The 24,976-nt window shown below is 47.5% G+C and overlaps 1 protein-coding gene across 3 annotated transcripts; it reads left to right on the top strand.

Moving 5' to 3' along the window:
* Positions 1-1,278: 1,278 nt before the first annotated feature.
* Positions 1,279-24,976, top strand: Coq7 (demethyl-Q 7). Of its 3 annotated transcripts, NM_001304758.1 has the most exons (7): positions 1,279-1,456; positions 4,898-5,076; positions 6,217-6,331; positions 7,159-7,298; positions 8,743-8,811; positions 17,235-17,301; positions 24,455-24,976. In NM_001304758.1, exons 1-7 carry the CDS (start codon positions 1,384-1,386, stop codon positions 24,823-24,825), a joined length of 1,014 nt encoding a protein of 337 aa, NP_001291687.1. In that variant the 5' UTR covers positions 1,279-1,383; the 3' UTR covers positions 24,826-24,976. The 3 variants fall into 3 exon arrangements, with proteins under 3 accessions (NP_001291687.1, NP_034070.1, XP_030097920.1); NM_009940.3 differs by lacking the exons at positions 17,235-17,301; positions 24,455-24,976 and adding an exon at positions 9,341-9,573; XM_030242060.1 differs by lacking the exons at positions 1,279-1,456; positions 17,235-17,301; positions 24,455-24,976 and adding exons at positions 1,588-1,742; positions 9,341-9,573.

The raw sequence follows: 24,976 nt of genomic DNA, 5'->3' as shown, positions 1-24,976 counted from the left end.
GAAGCTCCAGAGGCCAAAGCAGCCATTTCACCAGTTTAAGGCAAGCCTGAGTGACATAATCAGATCTGAACTCGTCATTACATCCATTTCAGGGAGCTGCTAACTGTGCTCATGAGTCATAGTTTGTTAGCATTCTCTTGATGGTAACCTTTTTAAAAAACATGTATTTGTCTGTGTGTCACATGTGCAGAGAGTCCGGAGGAGAGTGCTGGGTCACTTGGAACTGGAGTTACAGGCCGTTGTTAGCTTCCTGCTGTGGCTTCTGGGAATCAAACCCAGGTCCTCTACAGGAGCAAGAAGTGTTCTCAACTTCTGAGCTCTCTCTAGCTCCAATTTTTTAACACTTCCAAAAATTTCCAGTAATAACTAGGACATACACCTCAACATTCTTTTATCTCTTTAGGACAGATCTAGAAGTGGAATGCACGGGAAAGGTTCTGAACATTTGAAGGCTTTGAGAGCCAGATTTAGGTTGAGTATTCCACAGGAATATTTAAGTACCCTCACTGCCGCTAAGGCCCAGTACTTGGGCTCGTCTTAATTTTAAGTTACTGTAGTATACTAATTGAACACTATAATTATATAGAATGGGTTAGTAGTTTCATTTATTTTACAGTAGCTATGAATCAAATACCCGCCCCCCTCCCGCCAAGGGTGCAAACTCTAGTTTTCCTAAAGCCACAGTCTCTAGTGGTCCTATAATAGGCACTGATTATCCTTGCAGGTATGGTTTTTCCCCTTATATACTTATCTGACTTGAAAATTTATTTCTATTGGCTAGATCCTAGCTGTCATATTAATGGATATGCACTTTAAAATGTTTAATGTATGTTACTAAATTTTCCTTCCCTCAACACACAGCTATGTTCATCACTAATGTGCACTAGGCCATGAATAATCCAGTAAAGGATGAACAATGAAGCAAATCTCAATATAAAAATTGAGAAGGAACGGAAAGTAACGGGAAACAAACTGGGAAACCCACAATTACACCGAAAACTGGCATGTTTTACCAGGTAATTGCTGACTTTCAGGTGTAAATCGGCTCTTAATAGAGAAAAATAATCTCCATAACGTGGAGGAAACAACAGTGACCTGCGGGTCGCCTTTCCAAGACAGGGAGAAACCCTAACCTAAAATGCCTCTCCAGGGCAGCTCTGCATCAACCCTAAGAGCCGACCGGGCGCCTTCACGACGTTACAATGATCGACAGGGGGAAGACCCAATAGAGTACGTGAATCGGTCATTTCTAACCAATCGGGTGTAATCCAGGGCCTAGGGGCGTTTCCTCTGGCTCTCGGTCCGCGGCATCTATGCGTCATCACCCTGAGTCGAGAGCACGATTGGCGGGGCGTTTGGACCATAGCTGCATTGTCCGCAGCGATGAGCGCCGCCGGAGCCATAGCGGCTGCTTCCGTGGGACGCCTGCGCACTGGTGTCCGGAGGCCCTTCTCAGGTACCGGCCGTTCGGGGTCGTGGTTCGGCGCGGGGCTCTTCGCCGGTGACTATTTGCAGTGGAGGTCACGGATGTCACGGGGAGGACGTCTATACGTCACAAGCGCGCGACATGGGGGTGGGGTTTGTAGTACGTCTAGTTGATTGATAGGAACGGGTGAACTTCTGCAGGATGCCCTGCCGGGGAACAAGTGATTACCAGCCTGTGATGTGACGTCAGTGCAAGTGTGGAACTTGAGTGTCCTGCAGTGTCCCTCCGGTCTCCACTCGGGACTTTCTCAAGCAAAGTAGCCTTCCGACGACAGCATCAATCTGTTATAAATGCAGATTTTCGGGTCCCCCTCATTATCCACTGGATTGATAGGTTTTAGAGTTTTAAAAAGTGTGTGTGTGTGTGTGTGTGTGTGTGTGTGTGCGCGCGCGCGCGCGCGTGCGTGCGCACAATAATTAAATTCTAGAGAGGCCAGAATTGGGGTTTGAATCTGCAACTAGAGTAACAGGCAGTTTGTGAATCCCTATATATGGGTGCTGGGAGCCCAACTCAAGTCATTTGCAAGTGCAGTACACATTCTTAACTGCTGAGCCTTCTTTTGAGCCGTAGAGTCTCTGTTTTTATCAAGCCTCTCATGGGACTGTTTGTATTGCAAAATATGGTAAGCTTTGAATTTGGAATGGAGAGAGGTAGGTTTGGATTCAGGTCTGATTCATCCGAGCTGCCCCAGAAAATCGTGGTCATTTTCTCGAAACTAAATCTTCAAGCATTAGATTTCTATTTTGCCTGAAGGCAATATTGTTTGGAGGTTTGAGATGTGTTTTTGTTTAACTACAACTTATTAAGTAATTTAATTGAAACTACATCCTTTTGGTAAATAATAAGCCAGAATTGTCTGCCCCCAAATGGATGAGTAATCACACACACACACACACCACCACCACCACCACCAATACCATGAGAACAGCTATGAAACTTCATTAGATATTGTTGTGTGTGCCTTCCAAGGCTTGAGTCCAAGGTTGTTTTTCTTTCTGGAAGAGAAGAGTGCTTAGCAAGTGTTTGGATATTTTTCAAGACATGCCAGTTATAGAGATGTTTTCCTTGGTGATAAATGGATCAGAAGAGACTTTTTAAGAGCCTCTTAGTATGTAATTTATGTGTCCATAAGCCACTTAAAATCTTCTCATTTGCCACTTAAAATCTCCCAGATACCATGGCTGGAACAGCACTCTTGAGAGCTTCTAGCTCTGCGATTCAGCTTTATTTTAAAGTGTGTAACAAGGCAGTCAGGTCTCAGGGATGTGAATTTTAAGGTTCCTTGCTAACCCAGTGAACAGGTTAACAATAAGAATCACTTGTTTTCATTTATGAAGTAACTTAGTTTCCTTTGTTTCATATACCCTCATGATAATAATAATTAAAAAAAAACCTTAAGTGTGTGTCTCCTTAAAAAAATAAAACTAGCCTTGCTACTGGATAGGTTTTAATTTGGTTTTGAGACAGCCTCTAGCGCTGGCTGACCTGGACCTTGCTTGTTCACCAGGATATCCTTCAATTCACAGAGCTCTGCCAACTCATGCTGGGATTAATACCTATACTGATTTCTTAGGTAAAAGGACAAACACTACCCTCTCCCAGTCATTGAGTGCAGAAGTTGTGTTTGAGAGAACATTCCAGTGTGTTCTCAGTTATAAAGAATCCTGTTTATCACACCTCAAAAGCCAGCCATATAAACTTGGCCCACCTGCTCAGCTCCTTGTTATTCTTCTTTTAAAAAAAAGATTTATTTTATATATGTGAACACACTGTAGCTGTCTTCAGACACACCAGAAGAGGGAATCAGATCCCATTACAAATGCTCCTGAGCCACCATGTAGTTGCTGGGAATTGACCTCAGGACCTCTGGAAGAGCAGTCAGTGCTTTTAACCGCTGAGCCACCTCCCCAGGCCCCTTGTTATTCCTTAATATACTTTTTAAAAAGGAGTACTGGGTTGCCTTGAACTTTCTTTGCTAAAAAGTAAGAGCACAAGCAAACAAGATTGTGTTGAGAAATACAACTGGCTCACCAAGTCTGTCTCCAGACCCTGCTTTCTGCATGGAGACAAGCTGGCCAGAAGCATAAGCCCTTGAACTTGGACACAGAAATGCAACAAGTTCCTGATTGTGTCCCATCACTGTCCCATAAAATATGGGCCTCAAACCGTAGAGCCCCACTGTCTGAAGACAGTTTGGAATGGTTGGTGTCTTACACTCGGCAGGAGAGCTGAGGTGCCGTGTCTGCTCCACAGACTCTGTCCAGTTAGAGTCAGTGAGCTGAGTGAGGCAGAGCATGCCATGCGCAGTAGACCAAAGCCATTCTCCTGCAGAATCCACGTGCCTTTGCACACACAGCGCTATTTGTCCCAGGACTGTTGATGTAGCTCAGGGCAGGCTTAATCTCCAGCACCATGATAAATAGATACAGCATTTAAAATTCTACTTGGTAGCAAAGCTCACGTTCCCAACGACGGCATGCATACACACCAGATACTCCAATCCTGCCCCGTGGCCTTGTGTCCAAAGACCTTAAGCCTTCTTGATGAAAGAGCCAAAGACGTATGGGAACTTTTCCACCCCTTTTCTGGATGTTGAAGTTTGCTTAGGTGAAAAGAAGTGTCTTCCAAAGACATGGTGGTCATAGCAAGCAGAGAGCCTGCAGCACTTTAAACAGGGTGCAGCTAGAGTGACAAACCAGAGGGCCTGTGGGTTTCCGTTTTTATATGGAATAAACACACATTACTACAGGACCCTTCTGGGATGAGGTAAACATTCAAGATCCTCTAATCTGGAGCTTGGAAGTATAGTGAAAGTGTTTACATTTGAAGAAGAGTTTAGTCTGAGGTCAAACCTTGTCAGGCAGGGTCTCAGTCACCTGCCCGTGGAATTGGTGTATTAAAAGAACGTTGAAGCCTCAACTTGGGATGCCAGGCTTTGTCCCCTGAGCTTTTTCAGAACATCAACACTGGCCGCTTCCCAGGGAGACTTAGGGAGAGCATTATAGATAGCTTTGGGTGCACTCCAGGGGCTTCTGCTGTACAGCTTGAGAGGGGAGCCTCCCTTTCCTGAAACAGCTGTCACGTCAGCTGCCTTGTGAGGACAGATTTCGGTCCTTCCAGATCGCCATATGTTTAAAGTAAATCCGGAAACCCTAGTCTTTAGGTGAAGTCTTTTGGGTTTGAGCATTGCAGGTGATAAAGAACACACACTGGTAGATGTGTCCAGCCCTCAGGCTTGTCTTTCATTCTGTCGGCAAAAAGGCAACAGGCCAGCGATATGACTCAGTGGGTAAAGGTGCTTGCTTTCCAGCACAAGGGCCTGAGTTCCATCCCTGGACCCCACAACTCCGTTTTCAGGAATGTCAGTGTCCTGTGTGGATAATGAGACGGACACTTGCTTTTTCATTGCAGAGTATGGAAGAGGCCTCATCATCAGGTGTCACAGTTCGGGGATGACCTTAGACAATATTAACCGGGCAGCCGTGGATCGAATAATTCGGGTGGATCACGCTGGTGAATATGGAGCAAACCGCATCTATGCAGGGCAAATGGCCGTGCTCGGTCGGACCAGTGTTGGCCCTGTCATTCAGGTGGGTTCTTCCCTGAGTCTCAGCCCAGTCTGTTGCCCTGGCAGTGTATCTGAAGCCCTCGGGCATCACTTTTGGCTGTGTGCTCCAAAGGGAGGCACTTGGAACAAAGCACTTGCTCTGTTGTCTAAAAGCACAGATATGCATTGACTCTGGCTGGGTGTGGTGGTGCATGCCTATAATCCCAGCACTTGGGAGCTGGAGATAGGGTGATCGCTGGGACTTTGAGGCCAGCCTGGTCTACATAGGAAGTTCCAGGTCAGAAAGAAAAAAATGGAGAGAGGGGGAAAGAAAGTAAGAGAGAAAGAAATTGGGTCTGGAAATTGGGTGTATTTGTGGTGTTAATGTTTCATTGCAGAAAAGGCTGAAAGTCCCTCCATTAGAAGAATGTTCCATGTGCCAGGAGGTTGTTGTAGGCTTGTCCTAGCACAGAGTATCAGAGAGAGGGGTTAACAGCCCCGAAGATCTAGGTTTCCTTTCCAGATCTCTCATCTACTTCTGCGACCCTGAAGAGGTCACCTGACCTCTAGGTTTTCATTTCCCTGTGTGCACACTAGCCTGGTAACCCCCACCTCCCTGGGTCTGGCTGGGGAATAAACCAGATCCTGTTGTCACCATGACACATGGCAGCTTAGATCCCCACAGATCCCAGTCCCCAGAGCTCATCCCATGTGTAAGATGGTGGGTGCCTGCTTGTGGCCCTGCACAACTCTCCTGTGAAGAGTCCTTCATGCCAGGAGAATGCCTCTCATTGCATGTCCTGTTTTCTATTGAGAACAGTCTGCGAGTTTTCAGGACACAGTTTTGTTGTTGTTGTTGTTAGTTTTTTTCATTATTTTCTCTTGTGGTTGCTTGAGCCGGTGGCTCAGAACCTGGAGTTCTATATGGCTCACTATGCAAGCTGATTGTGTGGTCACTGAGGTGTGTGTGGCTCTGGAGGTGGAACACTTAGCTCTGTCCAAGGCCTTGGTTCTTCATTTACTTGGCAGGCGCTTTTCTTTTTTGAGAGATTCTTCTGTGGTTTGCTTTTATCTCATGGATATTTAAGGGGATAGAAGACAGCATTGCACCAATTCCTTCTTACCTCTTGTGTGCTCAGCGAGCCGTGTCCCTGTGATGCCTCTTTTTATGTTTCCCCCCCAGAAAATGTGGGATCAAGAGAAGAACCATTTGAAAAAGTTCAACGAGTTGATGATTGCATTCAGGGTCCGACCTACGGTTTTGATGCCCTTGTGGAACGTGGCAGGCTTTGCCCTGGGTATGTGTCTGTCCAGCAGCCGCTTGGGCTCTAATGATGGGCTGTTCCTGCCTCTGGAGCCCTTGTCATGGCTGCATCCAACTTTTTAAAATTTACTGTGTGTTTTCCTAAAGCTAAATTGAAGTTGATGAAGTTGATTGAATTTTCTTTGTTTATATTACTTTAAGATAGAGCCATCACTTTTATAAATAGATGGTATAATAACTCACAGAAGGAAGCTAGGATCGTGCCACCACTGCCAGAATCCGTGTCCTGAGGATCCTGACCTCAGAGCAACCTGACTGTGAGAGTGCTGGTGCCCACCTTTAACCCCAGCACTGGGGAGACAGAGGCAGGCAGATCTCTGAGTTTGAGGCCAGCATGGTCTACAAATCGAGTTCCATAACACACACACACACACACACACACACACACACAGAAGAACAGCAGAGAACCCAGATGGCACTCTCAGCTCTCTGCAGAGGGTCAAGCCTCATTGAGCCCATGTGTTAACTTGGGTTTCATAGTGAGATCTTGTCTCAAACAAAACAAACCAAGCAAATAAAATAAAAATCCATTCAGAAAGAGCTCTGTGACTGGCATCTGATATAAGCTCCAGCCGCTTCTCAACTAGGCGTGACTGTTTCAAGGGATTCATGGGAATATCTGAATGCCCAGTGGTCATGATCAGCAGGTACTGCTGACATCCAGAGGGTGGATATCGGGTGCCATTAGACACCCTGAGAAACACGTCACAGCCCTCCCAGAGAGTTACCAACCCAGGTGTCAGGATGCCTCACAGATGACCAGCAGCCTGTGGCTTGACTTTGTTTGTTTGACGGTTGCAGGGGCAGGAACTGCCTTGCTGGGGAAGGAAGGAGCAATGGCCTGCACCGTGGCGGTAGAAGAGTCTATCGCTAATCACTACAACAACCAGATCCGCATGCTGATGGAAGAGGACCCTGAGAAGTATGAGGAGCTGCTGCAGGTGTGTGCTGCTTGAGGGGAGAAAGGGCAGGTGACAGGAGATGGGTACTAAGGAGGCAGGGACTTAGGCAACTGGGGAAGGGGGCATATCTTTTACGTGAGACACAGACAGATCATACAGCTCAGAACTGTTCCCAGTCCAGGTCTGTGTGGCCTCTGCACATCCATGACTCAGCAGCACGAGGTGAACAAGGATGATGTCAGCTAACACACTAACTAGACAGAGAAAAATCCACACGGCCTGACCCCTACACAAAGAACCATAGTGATGCAGGAAGGTCGAGATGGGAGGGGTGGCCTTCTCCAGGGAAGAGCACACTGTCCAGTGCCAGAAGGTCAGCCTGAAAGCATACATACAGGTGGCATTATACGGACAGAGCAGGCTAGATTTAAATATGTATAAGCAAATACATACACACACGCAACAGCAACTAATGAAAAGAGAGGCCATGAACTTGAAGGAGAGCAGAGAGGGGTATATGGGAGGGAGGAAAGGGGCCGGGAAAAATGCTGTGGTTAACTACTAATAATCCCAAAAATAAAATTAAAAAAAAATGATGATCAACTCTTCAGGTTGGGTGATTTTCCTCAGGTTTCTCTATAGGAAAAAAGGAACTGTTTGGCCCTGGGCTGGTCTTAAAACTAGCGTCTACAGAGGTCCTCCTGCCTGGTCGCCATCCTCCAGCACTCTCCCCAACAGCAGTTCATTTACTTAGATTCTGTTTGGTTTACTTTTGAGACAAAGGCTTGTCTTGACTCTTGGCCCTCCTGCCTCTGCCTTCCTAGGGCTGGGGGTGTCAGTGTGTATTACTGTACTTGGCCATGTGGTGGTTTGAATAAGCGCGGCCCCCACAGTTTCACATATCTGAATGATTAGATGTCGGGGAGTGGCATTATTTGAGAAGGATTAGGAGGCTCAGGATTAGCCTTGTTGGAGGAAGTATGTTGTTGGGGAACGGGGCTTTAAGTTTGCAAAAGCCCATGCCAGGCCCAGGGTCTTTCTCTTGGTCTGCAGGTCAGGATGTAGCTCTCAGCTACTGCTGCCATGCTCCCTGCTAAGCTGATAGTGAGCTAAACCTCTGAAACCTCAGGCAAGCCCCCAGTTAAATGCTTTTCTTTCTAAGAGTTGCTTTGCTCATGGTGTCTCTTCACAGCAACAGAGCAGGGACTAAGACAGGCAACAACTCTCACTTTTTAAAACCTAAAGTCAGCCACTGGCCGACCCTAGCCTGTGGCCTTGCTCGTTTTGTAAATAAGTCTCATTAGAGCCACAGCTATGGGTTACTCTTGCAAGGCTGTTCACCCCACTGGAGTGCCAGGGTAGAAAAAGCATGCGAGCCTTTGCCAGCTGTATGTGAGGACACAAGCTCTGGCCTGGAAACAGGATGAGCTGTCGGCAACCTGGGGTGCCGACTCACCCCGGTCTGCGATTCCTTTCTTCCCAGGTCATCAAGCAGTTTCGCGATGAGGAGCTTGAACACCACGATACAGGCCTGGACCATGACGCAGAGCTGGTAGGGGCAACTCTTCCTGTGCTGCTCCCAGGCCATTTTAAAGGTTGTGGGGGCCAAAGGTTTCTGTTCCCAGAAGGAGACATTTGAAAGTACAGGTCAGAAGGCAGGGAAACGGGTACTTGACAGAAAGCACCCAAGCACAGCCTTGGTCCATGGTGAGGCTCCTGTGTCCTGCTCTGTTACTAACACAAGAAACAACCCAGCAGTTCAGTGTCCATAGATGCTTCTAGAATTTCAAATGGCTTTTGTTTCAAATTAAATCATTTCCCAGATCCTCTTTTTATCCAGAGGAGCCCAAACCCTGCCCTACCAGTGAGTCCAGGTCTGACATCTGAAAATAGATGCATCTCGTGGGGTTTCCTTGCTGTTTGTTTAGGGGCTGGCATTGAATCCAGGGCCTTGCTAGGCAAGCGCTCTACCACTTAACAGACCACTTGCCCCTTTGCTTATTTTCCCAGCTCAGGGTGCCGCCGTGCATGTTAGACCATACTCTACCATCTAGTACATCGCAGCCTTTTGTTCTCCGCAGGCTCCCGCGTATGCCTTGTTGAAGAGGATTATCCAGGCCGGATGCAGTGCAGCCATATATTTATCAGAAAGGTTTTAGAGTATGTCTATTGATCCATTTCTAGAAAAGATGGTCGTAACTTAAGGAGTGATATTTGTGGAGGAGGAGCTGTACAGTTATCACTGTGTGTGTTTTGTTAATACAAGAGGCCGGGTTTGGGGCTTGTGTTTGTCAATAAACTCTTTGGCGCTGGATTCCTTGGTTTTCTTGTGCTGTGAGGTTGGCAGTTAACTAACTCTGCTCACCTTACAGTACCTGCAGCTGGTCTTCCCTTGGTCTTATAGTTAATTTGGGCCTAAGACATCAAGAACAAACCATTCGTCAGTTAACAGGAATCCTTTTTTAAAGATTTATTTTACTTCTATTTCTAGAGTTTAAAAACATTAGACTGTATAAGATGGGCTAAGCAAGACTGGGAAGTCTCTCGAGGGAGGCGCTGTGCATTCTGATGTCAGCATGACGTGGCAAAGCACTGTGGTAGCTATGGCTCCTGAAAATTCTCACCCAGAGCCGATGGTAGGAGGTGGTAAATCCCTCACCCCAGAGGAGACACCTGAAGGGAGAGGAGGCTGGGAGGTGGCAGATAAGGGGCAGAGACCTCAGGAGTGGGGTTAGTGCCCTTATAGAAACGAGGCCTAGGGAGACCCACAGTCTGTTCCACATCACTGGACACCAACCTGTTGGCACCCTGATATTGGACTTCATAGCCTCCAGAACTGCAAACAAGTTTTTGTTGTTCATGAGCTCCTGAGCCTACAGTATTTTAATAGCAGTCCTGGCAGACTAAGGCAGGATGGCATTATCCCAATCAAAAATATACTTAAGTTGGGTGTGGTGATGCAGGCCTGTAATCCTAGCACCATGGGAGGCGGAGGCAAGAAGATCTGCAGGAGTCCAGGGCTATCCTCAGCACACGTCAAGTTTGAGGACAGCGTACATGACACCCGGCCCCAGCAAACAACCACAATAACATACAGAGCTGTGGGTTATTTACAATTGAATTATAATTTCTGCAAGGTTTGCTATCTCCAAATAAGCCAGACTGACAAAAATTTAGTATTTCTGTGAACTATTTTATTATTTTAAATTTTCAAAATATATTTAAAGAAAAACAAACAAACAAACAAACAAAGAACCCAGGATCAAGCAGAGTGTGGTGATACATGCCTGTAATCCCAGCCGTGGGGAGCAGAGGGAGAGAGATCTTCATGAGCCAGTTGGTTACGTAGCAAGACCCTGTCAAATACAAAAGCCAAAAAAAAAAAAAAAAAAAACCTCAGTTCTCCTCAGAATGTCCCTTCAAACTTCCCTGGGAGGCTGAGGCAGGAGTTAGAGGTCAGTCTGAGCAATACAGCAAGAAAAAAAAACAAATGAAATTTGCAGACCAAAATTCTGACCTAGTTGCACTGGTCAGTGGTTCCTATAGCGGAGCCTGAGATGAGCTGGGGCTTGCTGCAGTGGCTCTGGCTTTGCAAGGTGGCGGCCAACAGATAGTTTCTATGCTGCGACCTCTTCCCTGCCACTCAGAGGATTCAGCAGTCGGGAGGCTAAGGCAGGAGGATTACAAATTTAGGGCCAACGTAGGGTCCATAGTGAGACCCTATAGCAAGAAAACAAAACAAGGGCTGGAGAGGTGGCTCAGCAGTTAAGAACATTTGTGTCTCTTCCAGAGAACCCCCAGTTCAGTTCCTGCACCCACACTGGAAGGCTCAGAACCATCCATATCTCCAGCTCCAGGGGGTCGAATGTCCTCATACCTAGGACCAGATCATACACACATAAATAAAGATGAAAGTAAGGAATAAAACCAACAAAAGTGATTTTAACTTTGTGACTAAGTAATAGGAAGACGTTACGTATGAGAAGAAAGGGTAAAGATGGCTGTAACCTCCTCTGCGTGGACTACCATCAGACGTCTCTAGCCGGGCTCAGGTTGCTGCTGTGTCTGTCTCGTTAGTGGCCATTCTTTCTCTCCTGTGAAAGATCAGTTGTCCTAGAACACAGTAGGTGCCCATTAAAAGGAAGTTGAGTGGGAGGGAGGGGAGCAGGTGGCATTCTAAGGGTGATGCTTGCAGGTGGCCAACTATGAAGACAGCAGACCTGAAGACCACTCTGAAGGCTCGCCTGGCTCGCCCTTTCCACCCCTGGTCTCTTAATGTCATAAGCTCCAGGCGCACCCTCACGCTCCTGCTTACCCTCGGGCCAGGCTGTTTCCTTGTGGGCGTTTGTCTTGGTCTCCTATTTTCCAGCTGCCTATCCAATGCCTCCATTTGGAAGTTGAAACATTTTCACCAAGTGTCACAAGTTGAACCCCTTGCCTCCCTGTCTCTCCAAGTCTGGTTCCACAGTGGCCTCCCTGATAGCTCCCTCTAGTTGTCTAGTTGAGGATGGGGTATCACTACATGAAAACCCGTCTACCACCTTCCGTGCTCCATCTGGGCCCAACCAGTCACTTCCCTCTCTTGACCGAATGAATCCAGAAGCTTCCTTCGTGGTCTTGTCCTCCCACACTCCATCTTCACGCTGGCAGCTGGAAGCCAGCTTGGCTCACTCCCCCGGCTCTTTCGCAAAGCCCTCATGGTGGTGAAGAGGATTCCAGGTGGCCTGGCCTTCTGGGCATATCCCTGCCTCACTCGGCTCCAGCCACTGGCCTCCTTGCGCTCCTCACAAATGCCACACACAGGTCTGTCTGATGTTCTTTGCAGTGGCTGTGTCGGCCTAGAATACCTTCTGAGTCAGTGGCTGCCAAATCCCTCACCACCCCCACTCAGGTTCAAACTCCAGCATCACCCTTGAAGAAGCCCACTGTAGCTGCCCAGTTGTTTGTCTCTGTGACCAAAATCTCTGGGAGAATCAATTGAAGAAGTAAAGATTCAGGGGTTGTTTTTAGTCCATGGTTGCTCAGGTCATGCACTGTGGTGGAGAAAGGAAGTTTCTCCATCGTGAACAGGAAGCCAAGAGAGGGAAACAGGAAGAGGACACGTGGGAATATAGCGCAAGGACACACCCCCAGGAAGCTACTTCTTCCACCAAGGCCCCGCTTCCTACTTTTCCACATCCTCGGTATTGTCATGTTTTGACTCCATTAGAGGATTAACACTCCTGACCTGATGGTTCTGACATGCTCTTATAGACACTTCCAGAGACAGCTTCACTAACTAGGGCTTATCTAGTCAACTTCAGGAGATTAAGCCCGACGCCACACCACCCCTGCCCCTGGCCCTGGGTGACTCGCTCTGCATGACCTTTATGAATATTTCAATCTGTGAGATCTAGATCTTTGAGTCTCCCACAGTAGGTGCTCAGTGAACAGCAGGTGGGACCGAATGAAAAACTAACTCTTGTAGTAAAGTTTGCTTTCAAATAACTGCTCACTAGAGACTCATTGTGTGTCTCTTAGCAGAAATTCAGTGGGGATTCATATCACCAAGGACCAACAGAGGCCGTTTGCCTGTGGTTTTGCTAATGGCTTTAACTGGGTTTCCATCTTTTGAAAAGAGTGAGTTTGAAGACAGGTACAGTGGTGTACACATTTAGTCAGCCCCAACACTCAGGAGGCAGAGGTAAATGGATCTCTGTGGGTTTGAGGCTAACCTGGTCTACACAGTGAGTGGCAGCCAGCCAAGGGCTACATAGTGAGACTTTCTCAAAACAAAACCAAGGAGAGTTTAACCCTTACAGCATATATAAAAGTTAACTTAAAATACACTACAAATGTACATGTGTCTTTGTTTGCTTTCTACCGCTGCAATAAAATATAACCTAAAGCAAGCCTACCATGCCTATCACAAATCAAGTAATGAAACCTGTTACTAGACTCTGTCAAAACTAAAATCCTATGCCATAACAATCAAGGCACTGAAAACAAATGTAAGAGATGAAAGGTATTTGCAAATTGTTTATCTGATAAGACACTCCTCTCTATAGCACATAAAGAAACCAGGCATGGGTGGCTCACGCTTTTAATCCTAGCACTCAGGAGGCAGAGGCAGGTGAGTCTCTGAATTCAAGGTCAACCTGGTCTACAGAGCAAGTTCCAGGACAAGCTGGATTATGTAGAGATACCCTGTTTCCAACGCCCTCCCCCCAAAAGAATACACAAAGAGCACCCACAGCTCAAGAAAAAGAAGCAGCTCAACTGAAAACCAGGCAAAGGATTTGGATAGCCATTACTTCCGAGGAGATACAATGTTACAGATGATCAGCTAAGAAAGGATGTTCGTGATCATTAGTTGCTAGGGCAACGGAATAGGAAGCATTAGTGCCGATGCAGAGGAACTGCAACCTTCAGGTGCTGATAGTCACAAGGTCAGTGGTCCAGCTGCTTTCGGAAGCAGTTTGGCAGCTCCTCGGTCATATGGCCAAATTAACATGCCTAAGGTTAAGCCAACTGAAATGAAAATGTGTTCGCACATGTTTGTACATGAATATCCATGGCAGTATAATTCCTAACAACCCAAATGCCCATCAATGGAGGGATTGAATGAAGAATGGTCTCTACAGAGAATGGAATATTATTCAGCCATCAAAAAAAAAAAAAATCAGCTCCTGCCATAACTTGAACGAGCTGTAAAGCATGTTTGGTTACAGGTGTTCAGTACAGAACAAGAAGAGTCCTGGAGAGGGAGGCTGGAATGAATAACCTAAACTGTTTATTAAAAATTGCCAAAGTGGCAATGTCTCCTTAATGTTTTCCCACTATTTCAAACACATGTTCAGTGAAAGAAGCCAGATCCAAAGGTCGCTTATGATCTCATTTGTATGACATGTCAAGAACAGGCTAGTCAGAGACAGAGGAGAAATTGATGGTTGCTTGGGGCTAGAGTGGGGGATGGGAGGAAAGAAACTCCCAGTAGATAAGGGTTGCTGTGTGTGTGTGTATCATAAGAATGTTCTAGGATTGGTGGTGTCTGTTGTACAGCTTAAACCTGCTGACAGTTTAACAGTATAGATTTTCTGCCCTAGAAATAAAAATAAAGTTATACGGTTCCATGCTGTATTTGGAAATAAGTTTCATTCCAGGGAATTAACAGAGGCTACGTGGTTGTGTGTTTGTGGGAGGGGGGTCAGTGCATGGAGAGAGGCAAAAGGTCACAGGTAGCTGTCTTTCTCTGCCACTCTCTCTCTGCCTTATTGTTTGAGACAGGTCTCTCAGTGAACCTGGAGCCGATGGATTCAGTGGGCTGGCAGGCCATATGCCTCCAAGGGTCCTCTGGTCTCTACGTCTCCAGTGGTGGGCAGAGGTTCCGAGAGTATCTTCTGATTGTGGCATAGTCAGTACTATGGCCCTCCCCATAGCAACACTCTTGAGCCAGATGCCCCAGCCACATGAAGGGTGTGACAGTCAGCTCCTGTGTGTTTAGCCTCCCCTTCAAAATGAAGGGCTGGTGCTTGATGCTTCTGAGAGCTTCCAGAGAGGTTCCGACTCCTCCTCCCGTCGTCGCAGCATGTCCTCACATGGCCACAGTGTTTCCTTGTCTCCCCTTTCCTTACCACTCTGACCTTTCAGGGAAATACGATTTAAAGTTGGACAGAACCCAGGGCTGATGCCAGGATGATGAACGGGCAGTCTCTGCAAGCACTGTGTTTCCACAGGCAGCTGACCTGGGTTTCTCTTCATGCCCACCCTCCCTCCCTACAATGGTACCAACCAGAGAGCAGGGGGCAAATACAATTTGAGGCTGCCCCTCCACCCCCAGTCAGAATCTACATCCTGGCCAAGTGTGGCTGCCAGGACCCCCACAGGTTCCTTGGTAGTTTCTGTTTGGTAGTGCCTACCATCCCTGGTTAATGGTTACATCTGGAGAGACTTTTCTCCGTGGTGTGCCACTTGTAAATTGCCATTAGGTTCCTTGGTTGACTTGGCTAGACTTGGGTGGAATGATTGTGTGGATGTGGCTGGAGACAGACATGGTAACTAACGGCTCACTACGAATCTGTTTCTCTATTGCCTGGCTCTGTTGCTTCAGGGGACCACTTGAACTTGTAGCTCAAGGTGGGATTTTTATTGGTGACTACTGGTTGCAGCTCTGGGCCTTGCTGCAGAAGATCGGGAACGATGGAACTACTTGTCCAGTCCCCATGGTGCAAGAGTTGAACTCTGTTGGGGACCACACTCTCTTTGAGCCTCACCCCAGGACCTTGCAAACACCTGTATAACCCAGCTTGAACCTTGATTTTGGGAAAGGGAGCACGCCAATCCTACTCAGGGAAAGCGAGTAAACACATAAAGCCGGCCATTTACAGCAGGTCTTCAGTGCTCCCCAGGGCTGTCTGCAGCTCCAGGGTCCTTTGTCACAGGACCACGCCTGGACGCCTCCCGAGGAACGGCCCACGACTCCGGTGGCCTCCAGAGGGCGCGCGCGAACCGAGCGGAGCCCGAGGCGGGAGTGTGGCCGCCTGCAGGCAGTCTCAGCTGGCTTGGGTGAAGGCACCTGGGAGAGGCAGAGAACTGCCACAAGGTGGTAACTTGGCCCTGGCAATGCCACCCTTGGATCTCTGCTGCAAAAGGAGAGCATCCCCAAATGTCACACCTGAGCATTGCCTTGGGAGGGTGAGCTGGAGGGCTCCTGGTGGCAATGCTCACATAGCTTCAGTGTCCTTGTCCTGATGGATTCATTTGCTTTCTCAGAAAAAGGGAGAGAGATGAGAATATGGGAGGGAGCAGCCAGTCAGTCCCTCCCTGTCCAGGGTTTCCTTGCGAGGTGCCAGCAGCCAGCGCCAGGCAGCACCTGATAGATCCTGCTCTTCCTGCACAGCCCCAACTCTCACCTGGGGCCATCCCCTGAATTCCTTTTCTTTTCTTTTCTTTTCTTTTCTTTTCTTTTCTTTTCTTTTCTTTTCTTTTCTTTCTTTCTTTTTTTTTTTTTTTTTTTTTCCTCTTCTGTGTTTGTTTCTGTTTTGGTTTGGTTTTGAGATTTTCTCCGTTCTTCATGCAGCTTTCTCTCTTAGGTACTTTCTTTGCTGTGATGATAAAAATACCCAGACATAAGCAACATATGGGAGAAAGGACTCGTTTTTGGTTCATATAGTTTTCTTGATATAGTCCCTCATGGTCGGGGAGGTCTGGCAGTGGGAGCTGGAGGAGCCTGGCTGGTCCCATTGCACCTTCTGGTGCTGGCAAGAACAGAGCTGCTGCCCACTGCTGCTTACTGCCCACTGCTGCTCACTGCTGCTCACTGCTGCCCACTGCTGCTCACTGCTCACTGCTGCTCACTGCCCACTGCTGCTCACTGCTGCTCACTGCTGCTCACTGCTGCCCACTGTTGCTCACTGCTGCTCACTGCCCACTGCTGCTCACTCTCCTTACTCAGTGCAGGAGGACTCCAATCCATGGACCAGACAATCAGGAAGGCTCCCTCGTAAGCATGCCCAGAGGCTAACCCAATCTAGAAACTCCCTCAACCATACAAGCATGCCTAGAGCCTTGTCTCCTCCGTGATTCTGGAAGCTATTGACAATCAATATTAACTGTCACATCTACATATAAAAGTCTATTTCTCTTCCTAGGGATTACACAGAACATTCACAGGCTTCATCTTTGGCTTTTGATTTTATTTTTTAACTGAGCCGGCATATCAGAATCAACAGGCAAACTCTACAGACTCTACTCTACCTACTGAAGCAGAGACTCCCAGGTCAGGCCTAGGGGCTGTATATCTTTTAAACCCCACATGGGAGCTCAGAAGTGCAGGCCATATTGAGAAGTAAGTTAATTCCAGGACTGCTGCAGGCTGCCCTCCATGGACGTATTCCCTCTGTCTTGTAGCCTGCGTTCTTGGCAGAGGCAAGGTCCCCACTGTCCGACTTCCCAGTTTCTGATAAGAAGGGACCTGTTTTTGCAATTTTTCTCCAGCCCTTTCAGTGCCTCAACAGCTGGAAACACATTCCAAGCTATATGTCTTCACCGGGCAGGGACAATGGTGAGTGGCCTGCCTCCCCACCCCCACTTGCTTGGGGCGGGGGTTCGTGAATCTTTTGTTTGTTATTTTCAGAGCCTAACTCTGAAATAGCTTCCTCCCAAGATGAAAAATTCTGTTGATATTCAGCTTCTCATGCTTACTTGCTGATGCGGGGTGTGTGTGTGTGTGTGTGTGTGTGTGTGTGTCTGTGTGTGTGTCTGTGTGTGTGTGTATGTGTGTGTCTGTGTGTATGTGTCTGTGTGTCTGTGTGTATGTATGTATGTGTCTGTGTGTGTGTCTGTGTGTGTCTGTGTGTGTGTGTCTGTGTATGTACGTGTGTGTGTGTGTGTATGTGTGTGTGTGTGTATGTATGTGTGTGTGTGTAAATAAGGCCATGTGGCCATTAAAAGAATAAAGTTAAGGGTACACTTTGTCCAAAGGCCGTGAAATAAAATAATGTTTGAATGTGAATTCACCATACCATTTAGAAGGGCTACAGAAATCTGACCTTTTTGCCTAATGGGAAATTAAGAGCTCGGCTAAAGGAAGAGCCTGGAGGTCCCTTTATTCAGGGACAGCTTGATCTGTGTGTGAGTGACTTAGCTTGTCACTCTTTCCAAGTTACTCAGCAGATGCACACTGAGGGAGGACAGACTTATTTTGGCTCACAGTTTCAGCACTGACAGTCCATCCTGGGGGGAGGGGGCACTGACAGTCCATCCTGGGGGAAGGGGCACTGACAGTCCATCCTGGGGAAGGGGACACTGACAGTCCATCCTGTGGGGAGGGGGCACTGACAGTCCATCCTGTGGGGAGGGGGCACTGACAGTCCATCCTGTGGGGAGGGGGCACTGACAGTCCAACCTGGGGGGAGGGGGCACTGACAGTCCATCCTGGGGGGAGGGGGCACTGAACAGTTCACACCCTGGTGCCAAGAAGCACAGGGAGCTAGGGCAACATATAGCTCCTACCCCACCAACCTGAAGCCTATCACCTATCTCTTTCTCTATCGCCTATCCGTGTGTCTGTCTGTCTGTCTATCTGTCTGTCTGTCTGTCTGTTTATCCATCTATCATTCATCCATCATGTATCTATTCTCTTTTTATCTCGCCTCTCCTCTTTCTCCTTTCCTTTCCTCTTTTCTCTATTCTTATTCTCTCTCTCTCTCTGCCATACACTCTCTCTCTCCTGTCTCTTTTCTCTCCTACCCTCTTTCCTGTTCTTTTTCCTTCTCTGTTCTTTCTTTCTCCCTTTGTTCCTCTCCTCTCCTCTCCTTTCTGTTGGTTCTGCTGAGTCAACTGTGTGCATCAAGATACAGGACAGATACAAGGAGGGATTGGGGTATGGAAAACTTTTTTTTAATGAAAAGCATTTAGTTAGCATCTGCCCTTTGCCAGATGGAGCCCCAGGCACAGGAATGAAAGTCTGAGTATCTAACCAGAAGCCAGGTTTACCTTCCACCCTGCCTGCAGCCCCCCACACAGTGTGAATTCATCTCTCAAACTGAAATATTACCTCCCCAAGCTGAGCTTTAATTTTGTTTCCTTGGCAGGTAGAAAGGGTTTGAAGGGTTATCCTCACCCCAGAAAGGCACTGTCCCACGCCCTTCCAGAATTGTTCCATTTCTAATGATTTCGCTCAATCATCAGAGGATTGTGGGAATCTTTGAATGAGTTACAGACTTCCTGAATGTGAAATTAGGACATAGGAAGTTATGGGTGTTGGCCAAGAGTCCAGGACATAACGTGTATTTTTGCGTCTACGTGTTCAGACAAAGAGGAAAGAAAGATTTTGCTGTCTGTGTTAAGTATTTGTGAGACATGATGATGTCTAAAGGAGAAGATCAGAAAATGCCCTGTAAAGGCCATTACTCCAAATCGGTCCTTGATAAGAAGGAAGATGGATGGGGTGGTCACCAGTGTTGGCTTTATGTCACTGTGACACAATACTTCAAACCATCAAATAGAAGAAAGGTTGGCCCAGAGTCTCAGGCAGCTCACTCTGCCCAGCTGGCTCCACTGTTGTGGGGTCTGTGACAAGGAATAGGTGGCAAAGAAGTTGTTCACACTGTACAAGCCACAAGGCAATGAGAAGGGAGTGACTTTGAGGGGATGGAGTTCCAACACCCCTAAATCTGAAGTGTCCTCTGGGGGCTGTGCTTTCTGTCCCCAGCTTGATGGTGGTGTCTGAAGGCTATGGAGCTGCTTGGGCTTTTGGCAGCTGTACCCACCCTGGTTCTGATTTTGTTTTCTCCTTCCTACCCAACATGCTATGGGAGACTGCATCTCATCTATTACCACAGACAGAGCCTACCACACCTGGCTGTGGATTTTCCTCAAGCATTAGTCAAAAGAAACCTTCTGTAGGTTGTTTTTGTTAGTTTTATTTTTTTCCTAATTTTAATCACAGCAATCAAAAGCAACTAATACAACACTCACTTGCATCCTGGGGTATGACATGTTCACACACGCACATGTCTGTCTATACATGAACGTACACAGATCTATTCACTATGATTTGTGTGGGGCAGTTGTGGTCTGTGTCTGTTGTCCTAACTCAATTATCCTTGTAACCACTTTCCCTCCATCAAATCTGAGTTTGGACAATAGATTTTATGGCCCATGTATAATTTCCTAGACTGGAAACATCATCTGAATGATAGTGAGATCTTTGTTAACTGAGTCTAACACAGAGGACGACACACTGCAGATAGTCAGTCAGAGTGTCCAATGACAATACTGAAGGGATCATCTGCCGGCCTGTCAGTAAGCAAAACTCCTCCAGGGGACAGAGGTGTCCTGCTTAGGGAACTCTGGACACATAGGCTGTCCTTCTCTGTCCCTCCACATGGCTGTGGGCCACTGAAGCCAGTTTACATGTTGTGTCTTACTCATGTAGATAAAACACCCATTTCATATCGTGCACGACACAGGCTGGGCATCCAAGATGACTGGTAAGCAGGTGTCCTTCCTGGTCTCTACTGGAGTTTGGATAAAAGTCCTCAAATACTCTATACCTTACTCTCCAGGCACAGCAGGACCTGTAAGGGATGGGGCATAGTTGGAGGCCTATCCGTGCATAGGCGTGTATTCTTAGTGAAGACAGCACGCGCGCGCGCGCGCGCGCGCGCACACACACACACACACACACACACGCACACATACACAGAGCATGCCTCCTCTTCTGTTCCTCATCCCCCGCCAACCTCCACCTCTCACCAGATGACCATTTCTGCTCTCCTACCCCCTACCTGGATGTGTGGCCTCACCACAAGCTTGAAAGAAATGAGGACAGACTGGCCACAGTCTGAAACTCAAAAACCTTGAGCTCAAATTTACCTTTTGACTTTGTAAGCTGACAGTCCTTGGTATTTTGTGATTATCATGGAAAGCTGGCTAACATTGCCATCCAAAGGATACTGGTATTGGGACAACCCTTCATGCAGAGTCAGAAATAAAATTCATCAAACTGAACCTTAGGTGATTTTGCCCAAGAAAAAAAGAGGTAGATTATGTGCTCAGCACAGGCCTGATGGGAAGGCAGGCTGATAATCCATCCCTTTTATGCACACAGTATGGTGTGGGCCTTTTCCAGCTACAAGACAAAGGCTGACCTTTGCAGAGGACTATAAAAAGACAGCCCAAATTCACCTCTTCTTCCTCATAGTGTGCCTCCACAAAGGAGGGAACCCGCGGGGCCTCTGTGTTCAAGTGGATGGTGCACACACAGCTCGGCATTTTTCAGGCTGATGGCTGGAGCTGGAAATGACAGACAAGTTGCTTAGGCTCTGGGCAGCCAAACGTGGCCATGAGCAAGTGTGGTATTGTGGCTGTCAACAGTAGGGATCTTATTTCTACTAACGCCTATAGCACAGGCAGGCAGTGGGAGGAGAGAGAAGGGCCAAGGCCTTCAGGAGTGATTGTGTGAGAGGTTGGTACTGGAGGATGAAGAAATTGGATCTGTTTGTGACAGGCTAAACAGTTGCTCCAGGGAAAACGTTTGAAACTGTAACAGATTCAAACCTTCTGAAGAAAAAAACACACATGTGGGAGCAAGGGAGAGCTGTGCACTCAGCCCAGGTTACTCGGGGTGGGGACAGGGCAGAGGAAGGCTCCACACTAGCAAGGTGCCCTTGAAGTCATTCCCTAGTGTTCTGGCTAGGGTTTCTATTGGTCATGAAAGGGTTTATTTGACTTACACTTTCAGGTCACTCTTCATCACTGAAGGAAGCCGAGGCAGGAAGTCAAACAAGGCAGGAACCTGGAGGCAGGAGCTGATGCAGAAGCCATAGAGGGCTGTTGCTTACTGTTTTGCTCCTCATAGTTCGCTCAGCCTGCTTTCTTATAGAACCCAGGACCACCAACCCAGCGATAGCACTACTCACAATGGGCTGGGCCCTCCCCCATCAACCACTAATTAAGGAAATGCCCTACAGGCTTACCTGCAGCCTGATCTCATGGAGGCATTTTCTTTTTTATTTTTCTTTTTATTTTTTTTATTAGATTTTTTCTTTATTTACATTTCAAATGCTATCCCTAAAGTTTCCTATACTCTGCCCCCCCCCCCATGGCCCTGCTCCCCTACCCACCCACTCCCCTTTCTTGGCCCTGGTGTTCCCCTGTACTGGGGCATATAAAGTTTGCAATACCAAGGGGCTTCTCTTCCCAATGATGGCTGACTAGGCCATCTTCTGCTACATATGCAGCTAGAGATACGAGCTCTGGGGTACTGGTTAGTTCATATTGTTGTATGGAGGCATTTTCTTACCTGTAATCCCTTCTTTTCAGATGACTTTAGCTTGTGTCAACTTGACACAAAACTACCCAACACACAGTTGTGGGACCCCTCAGGTACCTATGCACTTGGCTGACTTGTTCCTAAGGTTGGGATACATCACCCCATTTCTCTCATGGATCTTAGTAGAAAGTTGTTTCTAGGGACACAGTGAAGGAAACTGGAAATCATTAAGTACTAGTCACGTGGGTCTGCTTTCCTTACTGTAACAAAGACTAGAGGCAGTCAGCTTACAAACAGAAAAATGTTTCTCTTGGCTTGCAGTTTTGGATGTTCTGGGCTGGCAGCCACACATCACATTGGAGCATGTGGCAGGTCTAAACTTCTTATTTTGTGGCCAGAAAGGAGAAGAGAAGGAGGGATGGAGGGGAAGGAGGGAGGGATGGTGGGAGAACTTCAGGTTATTCTATAGCTTTAAGCTGTACCGCAGGGCCTGTAGTAGTTAATATTGATGGTGAACTTGGCTGACCTGGAAGAGGAGGCTGTGAGGGTCTGTCTAGGTTAGGTTGGCCTGTGGGTATGTCTGTGGGGCAGTTTCTAGACTGAGTGGGAAGACCCACCTGTACTATAAGTGGCATGATGCCAAGGACTTTGGTCTCCTGTGAGAATGCCACTTGACCATCTGCCTCAGTTCCTGGCCGTCTTGACTTCCCCTGTGAAGGACTGAACCCCAGAACTGTGAGTCAGAATAAACCCTTCATTAAGTGGCTTCTGTCAGGGTGTTTTCCCCCAGCAACAGGAACAGTGAGTCAAGACCCCGCCCCTTCCGGTTCTACCACCAGATAACCTACAGATGATGTAGGTTATGGAGTCGGAGTCGGTAGACTCCAGCTCTGGTTGTCCTCACTATGAGGCATTCACCACTCAGTGGATTCTTACATAGGTGTGTGTGTCGGGGGGACCTGTGATTCATTCTCTCCCCCCTCTCTCTCTCCTTCCTCCTTTTTACCCCATCCCCCTCTGTTTTCTATGTTTGTGTTTATGCTCATTATAAACCACAGGGCCCATTCTAGAGAGGAGGCAGTAATCCACCCTCAAAATCTTAACACTCCACTACTCCCAGAGCAGCTGTCAGATGCTCACACAGTGAGAATTTGGTTTTGATACTGCGTGTCTTAGTTTGTGTTTTACTGCTGTGAACAGACACCATGACCAAGGCAACTTCTGTAAGGACAACATTTAATTGGGGCTGGCTTAGGTTCAGAGGTTTAGTTCATGATCATTAAGGTGGGAGCATGGCAGCATCCAGGCAGGCATGGTGTAAGCATAGCTGAGAGTTCTCCACCTTCATCTGAAGGCTGCTGGTAGAAAACTGACTTCCAGGCAGCTAGGGTGAGGGTCTTAAGCCCACACCCACACTGACACACCTACTCCAACAAGGCCACACCTTCTAATAGTGCCACTCCCTGGGCCAAGCATATACAAACCATCACGCAGGAGCATCTGACTGCCATAGCCAATGAAAGAATGAATGCTGGCAGCTTCTAAAGAGAATCCTAAGTGTATTGTTTCCCTCTCAGCATTACATTGAAAAGCCTCCCAAACATGTAGAGAAACAGAGAGCCAGGCTGTCTGCTCGGCCCTGTGTGTGAGCCACCTGAAGCCCAGCAATGCATCTCTTATAGCCTGCTTTATCTTCCATCTTCTGCCCTTCCCTCTGTGCACCATCCATTCATCGCAGTTACCTCTGCAGCCTGCTTCCCACTGCACTCTACCACGTGTCCATGGAATTTAGAAGTGAAATTGATATGTAATGGAACACACGACAGGAGCCAGCTGGGCAGTGGTTCTGATGAGCAGGTCATGCAGACTTCTCTGCCCACAGAGTGAAGACAATTGGAACTTAATGCATTTTTCTTTTGCTAAGTGCTGGATTTGAAATGCCTCTGTCTTCTGAGATAAGACTCCACTGTAAATGGAGCTGACTTAGAGCTTTACTGCTGTGAGCAGACACTATGACCATGGCAGCTCTTATAAAAGACATTTAATTGGGGCTGGCTTATAGGTTCAGAGGTTCAGTCCATTATCATCAAGGTGGGAGCATGCAGCGTCCAGGCAGACATGGGGCTGGAGGAGCTGAGAGTTCTACATCTTGTTCTGAAGGCAACTAGGATGAGGGTTGTTTGTTTGTTTGTTTGTTTGTTTGTTTTTTGGTTTTTTGGTTTTTGGAGACAGAGTTTCTCTGTATATTCCTGGCTGTCCTGGAATGCCCCACCACTGCCCGGCCTAGGATGAGGGTCTTAAAGCCCACACCCATTGTGACACACCTACTCCAACAAGGTTACATCTCTTAATAGTGCCACTCCCTTGTCCAAGCATATACAAACCATCACAGGAACCTTATGAAATTTCTCTTTATATGTTTTATTTTTTGCACCAGATCATGAAAAAAAAAGTCATCAAAACACAAAGTGGAGAACCTGGGAAACAGCAATGTGCAGGGTGATGAGGGAGGCGTGGGTTCAAATCCCAGCTTTACCACTGCAGGCTATAGGATCCCAGGCAGTGAACATAGCCTGCCTGGGCCTCAGTGTTCCCACCTGCAAAGTAGAGATGAAGACAGAAGCTGCTTTGAAGATTGTTCTGCATGGGAGGGATGAACAAGCCCCACATCGTGAGGGACCGAGGACTGCCACTGAAGAACTGTTCTGGCTGGCTTCCATCTCTCTCCACAATGCTGCCAACAGACAGGGAAGAGGGGTCTTATATCTGGCATGCTCGCTTTGCAAACTTTGTGCACAATGGCTTTGAGGTTCTCAGTCCCACTGCCTTCTGAGTTTCTTTGGCTCTGTTGGACTTCGGGCCAGAAATGTAATGGCTGTCAGGATTCTCACCATGACATCACCCGACAATGTCAGTGGGAACTCGGTGTCTATAAAATGATTCAAAGTCGATGAGATGG

The sequence above is a fragment of the Mus musculus genome, chromosome 7 (genome assembly GCF_000001635.26).
Source record: "Mus musculus strain C57BL/6J chromosome 7, GRCm38.p6 C57BL/6J".
Lineage (NCBI taxonomy): Eukaryota > Metazoa > Chordata > Mammalia > Rodentia > Muridae > Mus > Mus musculus.
The sequence above is the reverse complement of the archived record's forward strand: the minus strand, read 5'-3'. Positions and strand labels throughout refer to the sequence as shown.

Bases quoted from the DNA above. Each gene is read 5' to 3' on its own strand.
- Coq7 (NM_001304758.1), top strand. From the start codon at position 1,384: ATGAGCGCCGCCGGAGCCATAGCGGCTGCTTCCGTGGGACGCCTGCGC. The intron at 6,332-7,158 runs GTATGTGTCTGT...TGACGGTTGCAG, and splicing joins CGTGGCAGGCTTTGCCCTGG to GGGCAGGAACTGCCTTGCTG. The intron at 7,299-8,742 runs GTGTGTGCTGCT...CTTTCTTCCCAG, and splicing joins AGTATGAGGAGCTGCTGCAG to GTCATCAAGCAGTTTCGCGA.